Source organism: Globicephala melas, chromosome 4, assembly GCF_963455315.2.
Source record: "Globicephala melas chromosome 4, mGloMel1.2, whole genome shotgun sequence".
Classification (NCBI taxonomy): domain Eukaryota; kingdom Metazoa; phylum Chordata; class Mammalia; order Artiodactyla; family Delphinidae; genus Globicephala; species Globicephala melas.
Genome location: NC_083317.1, coordinates 59,450,424 through 59,471,765, shown reverse-complemented (window position 1 = coordinate 59,471,765; position 21,342 = coordinate 59,450,424). Strand labels below are relative to the sequence as shown.

Genomic DNA, 21,342 nt, shown 5'->3' with positions numbered 1-21,342 from the left:
ACTGTCATAGAAGAGATGGAGGTTACCAGAAAGTAGTATAAGGAATTATTGATTAGCATTTATTTTAGTTAATTATTTAGTTAAATAATTTAAGTCTAAATAAAATACAGAAATCTGTTATGTAGTACAGCTTTCTTAATCAACTAATTTCAGAAACCTTGCATTTCTTTTTTGTCCAAGGTAAGCAACAGTGGAGCACAGATTATTGCAGGATTTGAAGATGGCGTTGTTCGAATTCTTGAACTTTATGATCCAGAAGGGCTCACAAGTTTTGTGGGACGGAAGAGAGTTTCAGATGCAGATATTTGTTTGAAACAGGTTTTCAAACCTCATACTTCTCCTGTCACTGCTTTAGCTTATGATCGTGATGGAGAAGTTCTAGCCACAGGGGTAAGTAGTAGATTTCCTTGTGTTTCCTGTTGAATTTTCCTGGTTAACCCTGCCTTGTTAGTCTTCCTACTTAATGATGCCTTATTTGCTTATATTCCTTTCTGAGAATATATCCCTATTTTGTTTTCTTTGTATTCAGATTCTTTCAGTATAGTCTGTGCATGACATTTAAAAATATTCTTACAAATTGAGTTGTAATGCTTATTTTAAATGAACAGAAATGTTCAACTGGGAATCATGCAACATGTTTTATGTATAATGAACGTTTTATAACCTAGGTATGTTCTTATGTGGAATTGGCCTAAATGAAGAGAATAAACATGTAAATGCTTTATGCATAAATAGGTGAGCGTATGCATTGTGGAATTTTTTGTGAATCTTATATACAGGTATGGTGAGCATCTTTTCAGAAACACATACAAGAAAACATGGTTTGTCAAGTGTTCTCATGGGGAAAATGAAGCAAATATTTGAAACAAGAATGTTCCCAGAATAACCTGGGGAAATATGATCATTGTAGGTATACGTATACAGTGGGTGTAATATAGCTGTTAAATGCTTCTTTGTACTGTATGCAATATGTTTCATAATAATATATATTTCGGTATCTCTCTTTTTCTTAGAGTAAAGATCAAACTGTCTTCTTCTTTGAAGTGGAAAGGGGTTATAAGCCAATCGGTTATATTACTACTCCTGGACCTGTTTGCCAGTTAACCTGGTCTACAGCCTCTCATGTAAGTAGTTATTTGTCTTCGTGTTTAAGTCTCAGTTACTACGTAGTGAAGTGATCTGGTAGATAGAGAATAGTGGGTGGAATTATTAGCTCCACTCCTGGGTCCCGCTGTGAGGGGCCAGGGAAGCTGCTCAGCTTTACTAGTGGAGCATTACCCAGGAGCTTCAAGCCCTTCCCATTACCTCCTCCTTCTTCCATAATCTAATTATTGTATCAGACTTTGCTTCAACAATGGAGACTTCAGCCCAAAACACAACATGTCAGAATGTGTTGGGTGTACTTGTCCTCATGTTTAATCTCTTTACTTCCCTTCTGCTCCCATTCCAGCTCCATTTTCTCTTCTAATCTTCCGTTGCCTCTTTTCTAATAACAATTGGGGATTCAGTATTGATTACTAATCTTATTTAATGCCCCTAATTTCCCTAATTTTGAGCATAGGATAATACAGTCACCTGAATATTGATTGAATGTCTAAACCAGGTACTTGTACTAGGGTTCCAGCATAATAATAATGCTGATGAACTGTGTAGAGGTACTGTCAGGATTTTGGAGGTGGGGGGTAACATCTGTAATCTATTTTAAGCTCTTCTAAAGAAAATGGCTATAAAAATATAGTAGTACCTAGAAAAAATATTTTTTTAATTAACAAATACTCATTGTTTTCATCTTTGCTAGGCCCTGGCAATGGATTCAATAAGCAGTATATAACAGTATCTTCTGAAGGAGAAAAAAAAATACACATGTTTAAGAAGTTATATTGATCTGTGATAGAATTATTTAAGATTTCACAAGGGAATGGGTGACTAAATTATCAGTGATATCAGTGGTATAGACAATACGTGCTGTGAATATAGAGCATGTATATCAAGAAAGGGAATATCAAGAAAGGGAGAAGTTAACACATGATGTGAGTTAGTTGAGAGGAGGAGAGTGCAAGTTGTGTAGGCGAAGGAAAGAGAGCTGCAAAGGATGCTCTGTGTTAAAGCATGAGCTATTGTATCACAACATATAATATTTTGTGCATCCTTCAATCATTTCCCTATATAACAAAGTTTTAAAAAACCCAGCATTTTTCAGGGGTTGGAAACGATGGGTGAGAAGGGGGTGGGTGTGACTATAAGGGGCAGCTTGAGGGAGATCTTTGTAGTGGTGGGATAGTTTATGTTTTGATTGTGGATGGTTGCATGAATCTGCACATGTGATAAAATGACACAGGACTATACACGCATTCTATATTAATGTTGATTTCCTAGTTTTGATATTGTTGCAGAAGAAGTAACCAGTGGGAGAAACTGGGCAAAAGGTATAAACCTCTTTGTACTATCTTTGCAGCTTCCTATGTATTAATAGTTACTTCAAAATAAGAAACTAAAACGAAAATTAAGGCAGAAAAGACACACACCCCCAAAAAAACAATTCAAAAGTCATTTCAGGCAGTGGTGCCAATCAGCAATTATATATCTAGTATTATTTGGGAATTACTAATGTAAGTTACTCTCATCTCACAATATATACATGCACCAAATCATCACGTTACGCACCTTAAACTTACACAATGTTATGTCAGTTATATTACAATGAAGCTGAGGGAAAAAAGTAAATTAACATGTGTAACTGATACTGCACACTTCAGTTGTCCAAATAGCAATAGCTGTTAGCCCCTACCAGCTCACTGGTCAGACCTCCTACCTTTCTGAATGCATTAAGCTTCTGCTTTTTGGTTTATTTTGGTTTCCAATAAAGCTGCATCACACACAGAACCATTCCATCTGCAGTGGTCACTACCATGATCACTTAGGCAGCAGTGTGGAGAAGTTACAAGGGAGCCAAATGAGAGGCAGGTAGATCTATTGGACAGCTGTGTTCCAGAGAAGATGTGACCAAAGTGTGAAAGACCGTGTGGATAAGAGATAGGTAGAATTGACTGAACTTGGTGATCTTCTGAATTTCTGGGGGTGATTTTGATGTGTCTAAATGAAATTCATTAGAGTTTTTCTAAGACATGTTTTTTTTCCTCCTGCATTTTTCTGAGAACACCATTCTCCCTGTTACCTAAACCAGAAAATCTTTAGAGCCATCTCTTCCCTACCTCTAACCACCCTGCTTTGGTGGTTCACCAAGCCCCCCCATTGGTTATGCACCCTAAACATCTGTTAAATCTGTCTCTTCCTCTATGTTGTCTTGTTCCTCTTTGTTTCATGCATTAAGCTTTGAACTTGATCTTCTCTGCCTAAAATGACCTCCTTCTTGTCATCCTAGCACACATCAACTCACTATATTTTAACACACACACAGTTTACTAATATTTTATTAAGGATTTTTGCATCTACATTCATAACAGAGTGATAATTTCCCCCTTTTGTAATGTCCTTGCCAGGTTTGGAATCAAGGTATTTCTGTCCTCTTTTTTTTTTTTTTAAAAAATAGTCTTTTCTATTCTCTGGACCTGATTTGTTGTTTGTAGGAGGATTTTTAATAATGGATAGAATTTCTTCAGTAGATGTCTTCTTTTAGCAGTTTATAGTTCTATAACTTCCAACTCACAATTTTATACCCAGTGGTGGTATCTTTCAAAAATGAAAGTAAGTAAACAATAATGTGACTTTTTGGATGAAATGAGCAACTCCTGTTCTCATGCAGCTTAGGGTTGTGCAAATGTTTTAAAGGCAAAGGCCCAGCAGAATGTCAGGCTCCCTTTTCTGCATTTCCCTTTTCTCTGGTATCATGTGCCATCAGGTCCTAACTTTCTTGTCGCTTTGAACTTCAGCTAGTGTCTATTCATCTCTGAGAGAATGCCTAAAACTTTAGAACACTGCATTCTGTTTGGCTTCTAGGTCCCATGCAGTAAGTTGACCAATGCCCTTAGGAGAAAGAAGTGCAGAGAATGCCCAGCTCACCTCACCTAGCTTCCCTTCTCCTGCTATCTTGGCTCTTAGAGCTGTGGCTGTACTGGTTTCTCTGTATTGTCTTGAACTAGCCGGTTTAGCAAAGTTTTCATGTGTCATTGAATTCAGTTTGCTAACATTAGTATTTTTCATCTATGTTTATAAAAAAGATTTGGATAATATTTTCTGTCTTCATAGTTCATCATCAAGTTTGTTATTAAGGTTTTTTTCATCTCCTAAGATGAGTTGTAAACTATTCTCTCTCTCTATTCTCTTGAAGAATTTGTAATATATTAGAATTTTGAGTTTTTGGCAGACTTGGTAGTAGAGCCATCAGAGCATAGGGGTTTTTTTTTTGAGGTGCTTTAAAAAAATTAATTCAATGCCTTTAATGATTATAATTCTTCTTTTTAAATTTTAAAGTATAATTGACATAAATAAGTCTCAGATATGCGACATGATTTGATAATTGTATACATTGAGAACTGATCACCACAATAAGTCTAGTTAACATCTATTACTATACATGAGAACTTTTGAGATCTACTCTGAGCAACATTCAAATATGCAGTACAGTATTATTAACTATAGTCATCATGCTGTACATTACATTCCCATGACTTATTTTATCACTGGAAATTTGTACATTTTGAACCCCTCCATTTTATCATTACCCAACCCCTGCCTCTGGCAACCACCAGTCTGTTTACTGTGCCTAATGTTTTTTTCTTTTTTAAAGATTCCACATACAATTGATATCATGCAATATTTGTCTTTCTTTTCCTGACTTATTTCACTTAGCATAATGTCCTCAAGGTCCATCCATATTGTTGCAAATGATAAGATTTCATTCTTTTTTATGGCTGAATAATATTCCATTGTGTACATATAATCACAATGGAATATTTTCTTTATCCATTCACCCTTCAATGGACACATAGTTTCCATATCTTGGCTATTGTAAAGAATATTGTGATAAACTTGAGGGTGCATGTATCTTTTCCAGTTAATGTTTTCATCTCAGATAAATACCCTGAAGTGGGATTGCTGGATCATGTGGTAGTTCTATTTTTAAGTTTTTGAAGAATCTCCACAATGTTTTCCATAGTGGCTGTACTGATTTATGTTCTCACCAACAGTGCACAAGGGTTCCCTTTTCTCTACATCTTAGCCAACATTTCTTGTCTTTTTGATAATAGCTATTCTAACAGGTGTGAGGTGATATCTCATTGTGGTTTTGATTTGCAGTTCCCTGATGATTAGTGATGTTGAGCATATCTTCATGTACTTGTTGTCTGTCTCTATGTCTTCTTTGGAAAAATGTCTGTTCAGATCTTCTGCCCCCTTTATAATTGGATTCTTTGTGCTTTTTTTTGCTAATGAGTTGTATGAGTTCTTTATGTATTTTGGATATTAATCCCTATTCAGATAGATTATTTGCAAATATTTTTGCTTATTCATAAGGTTGCCTTTCATTTTGTTGAGTTCTTTGCTGTGCAAAAGCTTTTTTAGTTTGGTGTAGTCTCACTTTGTTTTATTTTTGTTTTTGCTTTTGTTGCCTTTGCTTTTGGTGTCAGATCCAAAAACTCATCACAAAGGACCAATGACAAGGTAAAGGAACTTACTGCCTATGTTTTCTGTAAGGAGTTTTATGGTTTCAGGTCTTACGTTCAAGTCTTTAATTTGTTTTGAGTTAATTTTTGTGCACGGTATAAGATAGTAGTCCAGTTTCATCCTTTTGCGTGTGGCTGTCCAGTTTAACCAGCACAATTTATTGAAGAGACTGTCTTAACCCCCTTGTGTAGTCTTGGCTCCTTTGTCATAAGTTAATTTACCATATATACGTGGATTTATTTTTGGGTTCTCTATTCTGTTCCATTGATCTCTATGACTGTTTTTATGCCAATACCATATTGTTTTAATTACTATAGCTTTGCAGTATAGTTTGAAATCAGGTAGTGTGATGCCTCCAGCTTTGACTTCTTTCTCAAGATTGTTTTGGCTATTCAGGGTCTCTTGTGGTTCCAATCAGATGTATTCTTCTTGATTTAATTTTGGTAAGTACATTTTTCCCCCCTAGGGAACTTGTTTATTTCCTTTGAATTTTCAATTTTTTTGTCTGTAATTTTCATAATATTCTTAATGTCACAGGATCTGTAATGATGTTTCCTTTTCAGTTTTTTATACTGGTCATTTTTTTCCCTTCCTCTTGCTTAATCTTCCTAGATGTTTGTCAATTAGTGTTTTCAAGGAACTTTTCACTTTATTGATTTTATTTTATTAAGTTATATTCTTTTATTACAATCCTACATTTACTGTCTTAAGGTTTATTTTCTTGTTTTCTAATTTCATGAAACGGATATTTATATTTTATTATTCTTCTTTATATGTATCTTTATGTGTACCTTATAAAGCTATAGGCTTTAATGTATCCCACAAGTTTTGATAATGTAGTATTTTTATTATCATCCAGTTGAAAATATTTTCTCAGTTTCATTTTGATTTCCTTTACCTATGGACTATTAAAAAGTATTGATATTTTATTGTTTATTTATTTTTAATCTTTTTTTTTTTTTTGGCTGTATTGGGTCTTCATTGCTGTGCACAGGGTTTCTCTAGTTGCGGTGAGTGGGGGCTACTCTTTGTTGTGGTGCACAGGCTTCTCATTGCAGTGGCTTCTCTTGTTGTGGAGCATGGGCTCTAGGTACGCGGGCTCAGTAGTTGCAGCACATGGACCCTAGAGTTCATGGGTTTCAGTAGTTGTGGTGCATGGGCTTAGTACTTGCAGCGTGTGGGCTGTAGGGTGCACAGGCTTTAGTAGTTGTGGCTCATGGGCTCTAGAGCACAGGCTCAGTAGTTGTGGCACACAGGCTTAGTTCTCTGCGACATGTGGGATCTTCCTGGACCAGGGATTGAACCTGTGTCCCCTACATTGGCAGGGAAATTCTTGACCACTGCACCACAGGGAAATCCTTTATTTTTATTATTTAATCTTTATTTTTATTGAAGTATAGTTGATTTACAATATTAGTTTCAGGTGTACAATATAGTGATTCAGTATTTTTATAGATTATACTCCACTTGAATTGATTATAAAATATTGGCTATATTCCCTATGCTGTACAATATATTCGTGTGGCTTGTTTATTTTATACATAGTAGTTTGTACCTCTTAATCCCCTACCTGTACCTTGTCCTCCATCTCCACTGGTAACCACTAGTTTGTTCTCTATATCTGTGAGTCTGTTTCTGTTTTGTTATATTCACTAGTTTGTTTCATTCACATATAAGTGATAACATACAGTATTTGTCTTTGTCTGACTTATTTCACTAAGCATGATACCGTTCAGGTCCATCCATGTTGTTGCAAATGCAAAATTTCATTCTTTTTTATGGCTGAGTAACTACATCTTCTTTATCCATTCATTTGTTGATGAACAGTTAGATTGTTTCCATGTCTTAGCTGTTGTAAATAATGCTGCTATGAACATTGGGGTGCATGTATCTTTTCAAATGAGTGTTTTTGGGTTTTGTTTTGTTGGGGATATATACCCAGAAGTAGAATTGCCAGATCATATGGTAGTAATATTTTTAGCTTTTTTAGTAACCTTCATACTGTTTTTTTACAGTAGCTTCATCAATTTACATTCCCACTGACAGTGTACCAGGGTTCCCTTTTCTCCACATCCTCCCCAACACTTATTAATTATGGTCTTTGGGTTGATAGCCATTCTGGCAGTTGTGGGATGATATCTCATTGTGGGCTTTGATTTGCAATTCCCTGATGGTAGTGATGTTGAGCATGTTTTCATATGCCTGTTGACCATCTGTATGTCTTCTTTTAAAAAAAATGTCTATTCAGGTCTTCTGACCATTTTTAAAATTGTTTGTTTGGATATCAAGTTGTATGAGCTGTTTATATATTTTGGATATTAACCCCTTATGGGTCATGTCATTTGCCAATATTTTCTCTTGTTTAGTAGGTTGTCCTTTTGTCAGTGGTTTATTTTGCTGTGCAAAAGATTAAGTTTAATTAGGTCCCATTTGTTTATTTTTGCTTTTGTTTCCTTTGTTTTAGGGAACAGATCCAAAAAAATTTTGTATGGTTTTGGTCAAAGAGTGTTCTGCCTATGTGTTCTTCTAGGAGTGTAATGGTTTCTGGTCTTACATTTAGCTCTATAATCCGTTTTGTGTTTATTTTTTGTATATGGTGTGAGAAAATGTTCTAGTTTCATTCTCTAACATATAGCTGTCCAGTTTTCCCAGCATCATTTATTGAAGGGACTACTTTCCCTATTGTATATTCTTGCCTCTTGTTGTAGATTAATTTTGCCCATAAGTGTGTGGTTTATTTCTGGACTCTCTATTCTGTTCCATTGATCTATTTGTCTGTTTTTATGCCAGTACCGTACTGTTTTGATTACTGTAGCTTTGTAGTATAGTCTGAAATCATGGCATGTGATACCTCCAGCTTTGTTCTCTTTTTTCAAGATTGCTTTGGTTATTCAGTGTCTTTTATAGTTCCATATAAATTTTAGGGTTATTTGTTTTATTTCTGTGAAAAATGCCATCAGTATTTTAATGGGCATTGCATTAAATTTGTAGATTGCCTTAGGTAGTATGGTCATTTTAACAATATTCTTCCAATTCATGAACATGAGGTATTTTTCCATTTCTTTGTATCTTCAACTTCATCAATGTCTTATAGTTTTCAAAGTATAGATCTCCTACCTCCTTGGTTAAGTTTATTCCTAGGTATTTTATTCTTTTTCATGTGGTTTTAAAAAGGACTGTTTTCTTACTTTTTCTTTTTGGTAGTTCATTATTAGTATATAGAAAAGCAACAAATTTCTGTATATTAATCTTTTTTTGCCTTTTTTATTTCTGTTTATTGTAAAGTTTATTTATTTTTACAATTGCTTCAATTTCAACATTTGCAAGGACAACCACAGAAACAAACTTTTTATCAAATTTGTTGTCATATCCTAGTATATGCCTAAATTCTTAGAAAATGTCATTTTATATTTGCAAACATTCACTCCGCTTAAGCATACTTTGGGGTGATTGGTATGTTCGTACATGTAAAATAGATTCTAGGTAATCAAGAACTAAAGCATCAGACGATCAGGAACAAAAGTTTGCAAATTAACCTTGAATAAGATGTTTATAAATGAATATTTTATCAGTCTGGCATTCTGCTATAACAGAATACCATATACTAGGTGCCTTAAACAACAAACATTTACTTCTCACTGTTCTGGAGGCTGGAAGTCTGAGATCAGCCTCATGGTCAGCATGCTCAGATGCCAGCATAGTCAGATTCATAGTGAGGGCCTTCTACCTGCTTTCCAGATCACTGCCTTCTTGCTGATTCCTCACATGGAGAGAGAGCGAGCTCTGGTCTCTTCATCTTACAAAAGTACTAGCCCCATAATGGGGGCTCCACCCTAAGGACTTCATCTAAATCTAATTACCTCCCAAAGCCCCCACCCCCACATAGGGTTTCAACATATGGATTTTGGAGGAACCCAAATATTTAGTCCATAGTAAGTGGCAAGCAGTTATTCCCTAAAAATATTTGATTTCAGGAAGTGTATTTTACTGAAGATCATTTAGGATATGTTGTTAGTATCTAAAATATTTGGGATACATTATCTAACCTTTCAATATTAGCATCCAACTTGTATCATTTCTTGAATAAGACAAGGATAGACTGATTTTTTCAAGTTTTGAGAGAGATTAATGAATCAAAAAGAATGACAAGATTAATAGTTGCTATATTCTTAAAGTTATGAGAATTAAAATATTCAGTATTTTTCATCATGGGGAGAGTATGTTTACTAATTATCAAATTGGAAAATTGAAATGATACACTTCAGTTCATCCCCAAAATGCAATATTACTCAAGTGATAAAAGCTTAATAAATGTATTTTTGAGTGCAGTACTTGAAAATTTGAAAAAAATGCTCTCCACAATGAAGGGGCTTTGATTTAGCTAGTTCTTATTGGTAGTTTTTCCAATGTTAGTAACTTTGTCATATAGAGTAATTACAGAGTATAACCAGTGGGTGACTATTACATTAACTATGATTTGTCAATTGAATCTGTTAATTTAATAAGGAGTAAATGTCTAGGTCTTAACAATAACAGTGGAGTTCTTCGTAGTACTTCACAAATACCCAGCCAACCCTTGTCAATTAATTTGTTTAGTGGAATTTAGATGACCTTCATAAAATATCCTCTTGATTTATCTAGTCACGTTGTAAATAAAAAGATTAATCAAGGTGTAATACAAAAGAAAATGAGTTTCCTTTTATAGAATTTCACTTGATTAGAAAAAGAAATCTATAAAATGTGGTAGAGAAGTATTAAAGCTCCTTATTCGTATAGGGCATATATTCTGCTGCTTTGATTCATTTTGGGGATGAAGTCTATAAATAAATGTATATGTAAGAAAACCACAGCATTTTCTCTTTAGATGATTCTGAAGTTTTCTAGTTACCTAGCAAAAATGGCATGGCATGCATATATATGTATATATGCATATATGTGTATATACATAATATATATGTCATGTTTCTGTATACATATATGCATACTGTACATAAATATCAGTCTTCAAAATTTAAATAAATTTACTGGTTGTTGACATACAGCTTTTCATGAAGGAATTTTGTAAGACAGATTAAAGACAGGAAGAATAGAAACTGCAAAACAGTGCCTCTCTTACATCTTTCATCTCTAAAACATAAACTACATTCAGTCATCAAGGATACAGACCTTCATGAAGGATAGAGAAGTATAATGAAATTGAATTTTCAGGTATTTTAGAATTAACAATGTGATGAGAGTGACTTACTGTGATACACATGATGGATGAAAAATATCTGGTTGAGTTATTACAATTACAACGATGATTTTGTCATTTTATCACAAAAAATAACCCAACATCTTCCACTTGAATAAGATTACTTAAGAATGTGTGCATAGAACATACAATTGGGTAAGGGTCTGCATTAGCTCATGGAGTACTAGGTGGCTCAATTCAACCTTTTCATGAGGATAAATAAAAGGTTTGACAGAATAACCAAGGCATCTTATTGGTGGTGTGAGATGTAGCACAAACACTGGGAAAACTTCAAGTACCGAAAACTGATTCTGCTAAGAGGGCAGGTATATTCTGATCAAAAGGAAAAAAAGGAAAGAAAGAAAAAAAACAGAGCCTCAAAAATTGGCTATCTTTTTTTTTTTTTTTTTTGCGGTACGTGGGCCTCTCATTGTCATAGCCTCTCCCGTTGCAGAGCACAGGCTCCGGGCGTGCAGGCTCAGCGGCTCTGCGGCATGTGGGACCCATGCAGACCGGGGCACGAACCCGTGTCCCCTGCATCGGCAGACGGACTCTCTCAACCACTGCACCACCAGGGAAGCCCCAAAATTGGCTATCTTTTTGATGTCCTCCTTAGTCTATGGAGACTCATGTTCAAGATGAGGGCATAGCAAAGGAAGAAATTATGACAAACCTTCACTAACTTAAGCTTTTTTTTTTTTTCTTTTAAGGTTTAAACAAGGAACCAGCTAAAGGATCCATTCTAATTCACTATTTTTTTCTAACTCTCCCTCCATCCATCTCCCTCTCCTCCTTGGCAACCACTAACTAAAGCTTATATCCCCCAAAACTATGTACTAAGATAAAGATGAACCATAAGTTAAATAGCTCTAAAATGCACACTTATGGCCCTGTGTTGGATCACCCAAGTGATTTGGAAATCTTCAAATATGAAAATTGGAATAATGTAGTTCTAGACTAATAGAAACCCCAGAAGACCTCAGGAGAAAGAAACTCTTTCCTCCTCTACAGGGGAAAAATATTCTAACATCAAGTAAAGAAAGGTTGATTGAAAATTCCAATAAATTGTTTCTCTAACATTATTTCCAATGTCTGGATGCTTGAAGGGAATAAGCTGATGAAGCCATGTAGAGACACGTGACCTTGATTTATATTTTTGGGTATCTATGAGTGAAGATATTCCTTGGATAAGGAATGTTGTTGCTACCATTGGCTGTATCAGGAAGACAGACAATTGCTAATGGCTCAAGATTTTATAAAAATATTGATGAACTAGTTGTTGGCCAGGGCATCCAGTGCTAAGATGACTACCAGAAGTATCTCCAACTATGTTGACCCTTGGGTCCTGACCTTTATCATGGGTGTCCTGGTTAAGGGATGTAAAACAGCAACTCTCCAGTGGGTTTATCATGCATGATGGTAGTTGATACCATGTGTACAGTGTATGACTGTATATTAATCTTGTATTTTGCAACTTTATTCTAATACAGACTTTAAGATTTTTCTATATATAGTATCATGTCATCTGTAAAAAGTGAGTTTTACTTCTACCCTTCCAATTTGTCTTATTTTTCTTATTTGATTGCTGTTGCCAGGCCTTCCAATACTATGTTAAAAATATTAATAGAATTGGTGAGAGTGGGCATCCTTGTCTTTTTCCCGATTTTATAGGAAAAGCTTTCAGTTCTTCACTATTGAGTATGATGATAGCTCTGCGTTTGTCATAAACGGCCCTTTTTATGTTGAGGTATGTTCCCTCAAGGCCAACATTGATAAGTTGTTTTTTGTTTATCATGAATGGATGTTGAAATTCGTGAAATGCTTTTTCTGCATCTATTGAGATGATAATGTGATTTTTTTAACATCTTTATTGGAGTATAATTGCTTTACAATAGTATGTTTCTGCTTTATAACAAAGTGAATCAGTCATACATATACATATGTGCCCATATCTCTTCCCTCTTGCATCTCCCTCCCTCCGAGCCTCCCTATCCCACCCCTCTAGGTGGTCACAAAGCACTGAGCTGATCTCCCTGTGCTATGCGGCTGCTTCCCACTAGCTATCTATTTTACGTTTGCTAGTGTATATATGTCCATGCCACTCTCTCGCTTTGTCACAGCTTACCCTTCCCCCTGCCCATATCCTCAAGTCCGTTCTCTAGTAGGTCTGTGTCTTTATTCCCGTCTTACCCCTAGGTTCTTCATGACATTTTTTTCCCTTAAATTCCATATATATGTGTTAGCATACGGTATTTGTCTTTCTCTTTCTGACTTACTTCACTCTGTATAACAGACTCTAGGTCCACCCACTTCATTACAAATAGCTCAATTTCATTTCTTTTTATGGCTGAGTAATATTCCATTGTATATATGTGCCACATCTTCTTTATCCATTCATCCGATGATGGACACTTAGGTTGATTCCATCTCCGGGCTATTGTAAATAGAGATGCAATGAACATTTTCATACATGACTCTTTTTGAATTATGGTTTTCTCAGGGTATATGCCGAGTAGTGGGATTGCTGGGTCATATGGTAGTTCTATTTTTAGTTTTTTAAGGAACCTCCATACTGTTCTCCATAGTGGCTGTACTAATTCACATTCCCAGCAGCAGTGCAAGAGTGCTCCCTTTTTTTTTTTTTTTTTTTTTTGCGGTATGCGTGCCTCTCATTGTTGTGGCCTCTCCCGTTGTGGAGCACAGGCTCCGGACGTGCGGGCTCAGCGGCCATGGCTCACGGGCCCAACCAGTCCACGGCATGTGGGATCTTCCCGGACTGGGGCATGAACCTGTGTCCCCTGCATCGGCAGGAGGACTCTCAACCACTGCGCCACCAGGGAAGCCCGAATGTTCCCTTTTCTCCACACCCTCTCCAGCATTTATTGTTTCTAGATTTTTTGATGATGGCCATTCTCACTGGTGTGAGATGATATCTCATTGTAGTTTTGATTTGCATTTCTCTAATGATTAATGATGTTGAGCATTCTTTCATGTGTTTGTTGGAAGTCTGTATATCTTCTTTGGAGAAATGTCTATTTAGGTCTTCTGCCCATTTTTGGATTGGGTAGTTTGTTTTTTTGTTATTGAGCTGCATGAGCTGCTTATAAATTTTGGAGATTAATCCTTTGTCAGTTGCTTCATTTGCAAATATTTTCTCCCATTCTGAGGGTTGTCTTTTGGTCTTGTTTATGGTTTCCTTTGCTGTGCAAAAGCTTTGAAGTTTCATTAGGTCCCATTTGTTTATTTTTGTTTTTATTTCCATTTCTCTAAGAGATGGGTCAAAAAGAATCTTGCTGTGATTTATGTCATAGAGTGTTCTGCCTATGTTTTCCTCTAAGACGTTGATAGTTTCTGGCCTTACATTTAGGTCTTTAATCCATTTTGAGCTTATTTTTGTGTATGGTGTTAGGGAGTGATCTAATCTCATACTTTTACATGTAGCTGTCCAGTTTTCCCAGCACCACTTATTGAAGAGGCTGTCCTTTCTCCACTGTACATTCCTGCCTCCTTTATCAAAGATAAGGTGACCATATGTGCGTGGGTTTATCTCTGGGCTTTCTATCTTGTTCCATTGATCTATCTTTCTGTTTTTGTGCCAGTACCATACTGTCTTGATTACTGTAGCTTTGTAGTATAGCCTGATTCCTCCAGCTCCGTTTTTCGTTCTCAAGATTGCTTTAGCTTTTCGGGGTCTTTTGTGTTTCCATACAAATTGTGAAATTTTTTGTTCTAGTTCTGTGAAAAATGCCAGTGGTAGTTTGATAGGGATTGCATTGAATCTGTAGATCGCTTTGGGTAGTAGAGTCTTTTTCACAATGTTAATTCTTCCTATCCAAGAACATGGTATATCTCTCCATCTATTTGTATCATCTTTAATTTCTTTCATCAGTGTCTTATAATATTCTGCATACCGGTCTTTTGTCTCCTTAGGTAGGTTTATTCCTAGATATTTTATTCTTTTTGTTGCAGTGGTAAATGCGAGTGTTTTCTTGTTTTCACTTTCAGATTTTTCCTCATTAGTGTATAGGAATGCCAGAGACTTCTGTGCATTAATTTTGTATCCTGCTACTTTACCAAATTCATTGATTAGCTCTAGTAGTTTTCTGGTAGCATCTTTAGGAATCTCTATGTATAGTATCATGTCATCTGCAAACAGTGACAGCTTTACTTCTTCTTTTCTGATTTGGATTCCTTTTATTTCCTTTTCTTCTCTGATTGCTGTGGCTAAAACTTCCAAAACTATGTTGAATAAGAGTGGTGAGAGTGGGCAACCTTATCTTGTTCCTGATCTTCGTGGAAATGGTTTCAGATTTTCACCATTGAGGATGATGTTGGCTGTGGGTTGGTCACATATGGCCTTTATTATGTTGAGAAAAATTCCCTCTATGCCTACTTTCTGTAGGATTTTTATCATAAATGGGTGTTGAATTTTGTCAAAAGCTTTCTCTGCATCTATTGAGATGATCATATGGTTTTTCTCCTTCAATTTGTTAATATGGTTTATCACATTGATAGATTTGCGTATATTGAAGAATCCTTGCATTCCTGGAATATACCCTACTTGATCATGGTGTATGATCCTTTTAATGTGCTGTTGGATTCTGTTTGCTAGTATTTTGTTGAGGGTTTTTGCATCTATGTTCATCAGTGATATTGGCCTGTAGTTTTCTTTCTTTGTGACATCCTTGTCTGGTTTTGGTATCAGGGTGATGCTGGCCTCGTAGAATGAGTTTGGGAGTGTTCCTCCCTCTGCTATATTTTGGAAGAGTTTGAGAAGGATAGGTCTTAGCTCTTCTGTAGATGTTTGATAGAATTCGCCTGTGAAGCCATCTGGTCCTGGGCTTTTGTTTGTTGGAAGATTTTTAATCACAGTTTCGATTTCAGTGCTTGTGATTGGTCTGTTCATATTTTCTATTTCTTCCTGATTCAGTCTCGGCAGGTTGTGCATTTCTAAGAATTTGTCCATTTCTTCCAGGTTGTCCATTTTATTGGCATAGAGTTGCTTGTAGTAATCTCTCATGATCTTTTGTTATTTCTGCAGTGTCACTTGTTACTTCTCCTTTTTCATTTCTAATTCTATTGATTTGAGTCTTCTCCCTTTTTTTCTTGTTGAGTCTGGCTAATGGTTTATCTATTTTGTTTATCTTCTGAAAGAACCAGCTTTTAGTTTTGTTGATCTTTGTAATTGTTTTCTTTGTTTCTATTTCATTTATTTCTGCCCTGATCTTTATGATTTCTTTCCTTCTGCTAACTTTGGGGTTTTTTTGTTCTTCTTTTTCTAATTGCTTTAGGTGCAAGGTTAGGTTGTTTCTTAAGGTGGGATTGTATTGCTATAAACTTCCCTCTTAGAACTACTTTTGCTGCATCCCATAGGTTTTGGGTCGTCGTGTCTCCATTGTCATTTGTTTCTAGGTATTTTTTGATTTCCTCTTTGATTTCTTCAGTGATCACTTCGTTATTAAGTAGTGTATTGTTTAGCCTCCATGTGTTTGTATTTTTTACAGATCTTTTCCTGTAATTGATATGTAGTCTCATAGCGTTGTGGTCAGAAAAGGTACTTGGTACAATTTCAGTTTTCTTAAATTTACCAGGGCTTGATTTGTGACTCAAGATATGATCTATCCTGGAGAATGTTCCATGAGCACTTGAGAAAAATGTGTATTCTGTTGTTTTTGGATGGAATGTCCTGTAAATATCAATTAAGTCCGTCTTGTTTAATGTATCATTTAAAGCTTGTGTTTCCTTATTTATTTTCATTTTGGATGATCTGTCCATTGGTGAAAGTGGGGTGTTAAAGTCCCCTACTACGAATGTGTTACTGTCGCTTTCCCCTTTTATGGCTGTTAGTATTTGCCTTGTATATTGAGGTGCTCCTATGTTGGGTGCATAAATATTTACAATTGTTATATCTTCTTCTTGGATTGATCCCTTGATCATTATGTAGTGTCCTTCTTTGTTCTCTTCTAATAGTCTTTATTTTAAAGTCTATTTTGTCTGATATGAGAATTGCTACTCCAGCTTTCTTTTGGTTTCCATTTGCATGGAATATCTTTTTCCATCCCCTTACTTTCAGTCTGTATGTGTCTCTAGGTCTGAAATGGGTCTCTTGTAGACAGCATATATATGGGTCTTGTTTTTGTATCCATTCAGCCAATCTGTGTCTTTTGGTGGGAGCATTTAGTCCATTTACATTTAAGGTAATTATCGATATGTATGTTCCTATTCCCATTTTCTTAATTGTTTTGGGTTCGTTATTGTAGGTCTTTTCCTTCTCTTGTGTTTCTTGCCTAGAGAAGTTCCTTTAGCATTTGTTGTGAAGCTGGTTTGGTGGTGCTGAACTCTCTCAGCTTTTGCTTGTCTGTAAAGGTTTTAATTTCTCCATCAAATCTGAATGAGATCCTTGCTGGGTAGAGTAATCTTGGTTGCAAGTTTTTCTCCTTCATCACTTTCAATATGTCCTGCCAGTCCCTTCTGGCTTGCAGAGTTTCTGCTGAAAGATCAGCTGTTAACCTTATGGGGATTCCCTTGTGTGTTATTTGTTGTTTTTCCCTTGCTGCTATTAATATGCTTTCTTTGTATTTAATTTTTGACAGTTTGATTAATATGTGTCTTGGCATATTTCTCCTTGGATTTATCCTGTATGGGACTCTCTGTGCTTCCTGGACTTGATTAACTATTTCCTTTCCCATATTAGGGAAGTTTTCAACTATAATCTCTTCAAATATTTTCTCAGTCCCTTTCTTTTTCTCTTCTTCTTCTGGATCCCCTATAATTCGAATGTTGGTGCGTTTAATGTTGTCCCAGAGGTCTCTGAGACTGTCCTCAGTTCTTTTCATTCTTTTTTCTTTATTCTGCTCTGCAGTAGTTATTTCCACTATTTTATCTTCCAGGTCACTTATCCGTTCTTCTGCCTCAGTTATTCTGCTATTGATCCCATCTAGGGTATTTTTAATTTCATTTATTGTGTTGTTCATCATTGCTTGTTTCATCTTTAGCTCTTCTAGGTCCTTGTTAAATGTTTCTTGCATTTTGTCTATTCTATTTCCAAGATTTTGGATCATCTTTACTATCATTATTCTGAATTCTTTTTCAGGTAGACTGCCTATTTCCTCTTTCTGGTGGGTTTTTATCTTGCTCCTTCATCTGCAGTGTGTTTTTCTGTCTTCTCATTTTGCTTATCTTACTGTGTTTGGGGTCTCCTTTTTGCAGGCTGCAGATTCATAGTTCCCGTTGTTTTTGATGTCTGTCCCCAGTGGCTAAAGTTGGTTCAGTGGGTTGTGTTGGCTTCCTGGTGGAGATAATGTGATTTTTACCATTCATTTTTTTTAACGTGCTATATCATATTGAGTTTTGTGGATATTGAACCATCCTTGCATCTCTGGAATAAATCCCACTTGATCATGCTGTATGATCCTTTTTATATATGATCTTTTCTACATATTGCTGAATTTTGTTTTCTAATATTTTGTTGAGGATTTTTGCTATTGACCTGTAATTTTCTTTTTTTTGTAGTGTATTTGGTTTTGGTATCAGGGTAATGGTGGCCTCATAGAATGAATTTGGAAGTGTTCAATTTTTTGGAACAGTTTGAGAAGGATAGGTATTAGATCTTTTTATATATTTGGTAGAATTCCCCTGTGAAGTCATAGACTTGTTTGCTGGGAGTTTTTTGATTACTAATTCAATTTCACTACTAGTGATTGGTCTGTTCAAATTGTATATTTCTTTCTGATTCAGTCTATGTAGATTGTATGTTTCTAGAAATTTATCCATTTCTTCTAGGTCATCCAATTTGTTAGCATATAACCTTTCACAGTATTCTGTTGTGATTTTTTTGTTTCTCTGTGATGTCAGTTCTAATTTTTCCTCTCTCATTTATTATTTTGTTTACTTGGGTCCTCTCTCTTTTCTTCTAAATGATCCTGGCTAAAAGATAATCAATTTTGTTCATGTTTTGTTAAAAAAAAAAAAACAGCTCTTGATTTCATTGCTGTTTTCTGTTTTTTTGGGTCTCTATTTCCTCTCTGATCTTTATTTCCTTTCTTCTGCTGATTTCTTTTGGCTTTGTTTTCTTTTTGTAATTCCTTTAGGTGGTCCGTTAGGTTATTTGATATTTTTCTTGTTTCTTGAAATAGGCGTGCATCACTATAAACTTCATCTTAGAACTGCTTTTGCTGTGTCCATAGCTTTTGGAAAGTTGTGTTTTTATTTCCATTTGTCTCATGATATTTGCTGATTTCCTCTTTGATTTATTCACTGGCCCTTTGGTTTTTCAGTAGCATGTTGTTTAGACCCCACATATTTGTGTTTTTGCCAATTTTCTTCGTGTAATTGATTTCTAATTTCATACCATGTTGTTGGAAAAAGTGCTTGATATCATTTCTGTTCTATTAAATTTGTTGAGACTTGTTTTGTGGCCTAGCATGTGTTCTGTCCTAGAGAAAGTGCCATGTTCACTTGACAATAATATGTATTCTGTGGTTTGGGGATGGAATGTTCTATATTTATCTATTAAGTCCAACTGGTCTAATGTGTCATTAAAAACCACCACTTCCTTATTGATTTTCTGTCTGGATGATCTGTCCATTGACATTAGTGGGGTGTTAAAGTTCCCCTACTATTATTGTATTATTGTCAATTTTTTCCTTCATGTCTGTTAATATTTGCCTTATATGTTTAGGTGCTCCTATATTAGGTGCATATGTTTTTTAGAAACATTTAAAAAATATTTATTTATTTATTTGGCTGTGCTGGGTCTTAGTTGCAGCATGCAGGATCTTTAGTTGTGACCTGCAGGAACTTCACTGTGGCATGTGGGATCTGGTTCTCTGACCAGGGATTGAACCTGGGTCTCCTACATTGGGAGTGCAGAGCCTAAGCTGCTGGACCACCAGGGAAGTCCCAGATGCATATATGTTAATGAATGTTATATTCTCTTCCTGTATTGATCCCTTAATCACTGCATAGTGCCCTTCTTTGTCTTTTGTGTAAAATTTGTTTTAAGGTCTGCTTTGTCCTATATGAGTATTGCTACCCCAGCTTTCTTGTCATTTCCATTTGCATGAAATATATTTTTCCGTCCCCTCATTTTCAGTCTCTGTGTGTCTTTAGCTTTGAAGTCAGTCTTTTGTAAGCAGCATATGGATGGGTCTTTTTTTAAAAGACCCAATGAGCCACCCATAATTCTTTGTTGAAGTATTTGGTCCATTGACATTTAAAGTAGTTATTTATAGGCATGTACTTATTGCTATTTTGTTACTTGTTTTCTGGCTGTTTTTGTAGTTCTTCTGTGTTCTTTTAGTTTCTTCACTTGTGGTTTATCCTGTTTGGGAATCTCTGTGCTTCCTGTACCTGGATATCTATTTCCTTCTGCAGGTTTGGGAAGTTTTCAGCCATAATTTCATCAAATAGATTATCAACCCCTTTCTCTCTCTTCTCCTTCTCGGATCTCTATAATGGGAATGTTAGTATGCTTGATGGTGTCCCAGAGGTCCCTTAAACTATCCTCATTTAAAATTTTTTTTTTCTTTTTGCTATTCTGATTGGGTGATTTCCATTATTCTACCTTCAAGATCACTTATGCTTTCTTCTGTATCACTTAGTTTGCTCTAATTCCTTCTAGTGTGTTTTTCATTTGTTACTGTATTCTTCAGCTCTGATTATTTTTAATATTTTTCTAGTTTTTGTTAAAATTCTCGCGTGTTCATCTATTCTTTTTTCAAATTCAGTTAGCATATGTATTACTAATGCTTTGAGCTCTTTATCTGGTAAATTGTTTCTGTTTCATTAATCGTTTTTTTTTTTAAGGGTTTTTTCCCTTGTTCTTTTGTTTGTAACAAATTCCTCTGTCCTCTCATTTTGTTTAACTTTCTCTGTCTCTACTCCTACTTTTTCCAAAATTTCACACTGGTTTTTTCTGTCGTATAAATGACAGATCTTCCGTATTTTCTAGCTTAAAAAAATCTCTCCAGGCTGTATTTTACAGATTTCTTCTCATATTTTCTACTGACTAGTAATCTCTTCAGTTATCTGGTGTTAAAGCCATCCTTTGTGATCTTATTTTCAACTTCTGTATTTTTTAGTTCTTGAAGTTTTATTTGGTTGTTTGTCATATTTGTGTTGTTAGTTTTATATTTTTTTTTGCTTCCTGTGGATACTTCTATATTCCTTTACATATAGTAAGCATAATTGTTTTTTGGACTGAGTCTGTTAGTTTCAACATCTGAAGTCTTTATGGATTTTTTTGGTATTTGTTTTGTTGACTCTCACTTTTGATGTCTTATTTCTAATGTGTCTGGTTATTTTATCTTCATGGATATGGATTGACCATATCTTCACTGAATGAATAAATGAATACCCTTTTCTGTACTCAAAAAAATTCTATTCTGAGGAGAAAAGTGTGAAAGGGTACACATCAACTTTTTAGCATTCATTATATATGTTTGGGGTCAGGGAGAGAAGTGTAATAGTTAACTTTTATTTCATTT

At 35.4% G+C, this 21,342-nt stretch overlaps 1 protein-coding gene across 1 annotated transcript in view; it reads left to right on the top strand.

The window, feature by feature from the left end:
• CFAP44 (cilia and flagella associated protein 44) overlaps positions 1-21,342 on the top strand; it is a 133,832-nt gene that overhangs the window by 43,085 nt on the left and 69,405 nt on the right. The window contains exons 14-15 of the mRNA XM_060298054.1: positions 181-390; positions 1,014-1,124. Coding sequence (XP_060154037.1) covers positions 181-390; positions 1,014-1,124 — 321 coding nt within the window. The remainder of the gene's footprint in view (positions 1-180; positions 391-1,013; positions 1,125-21,342) is intronic.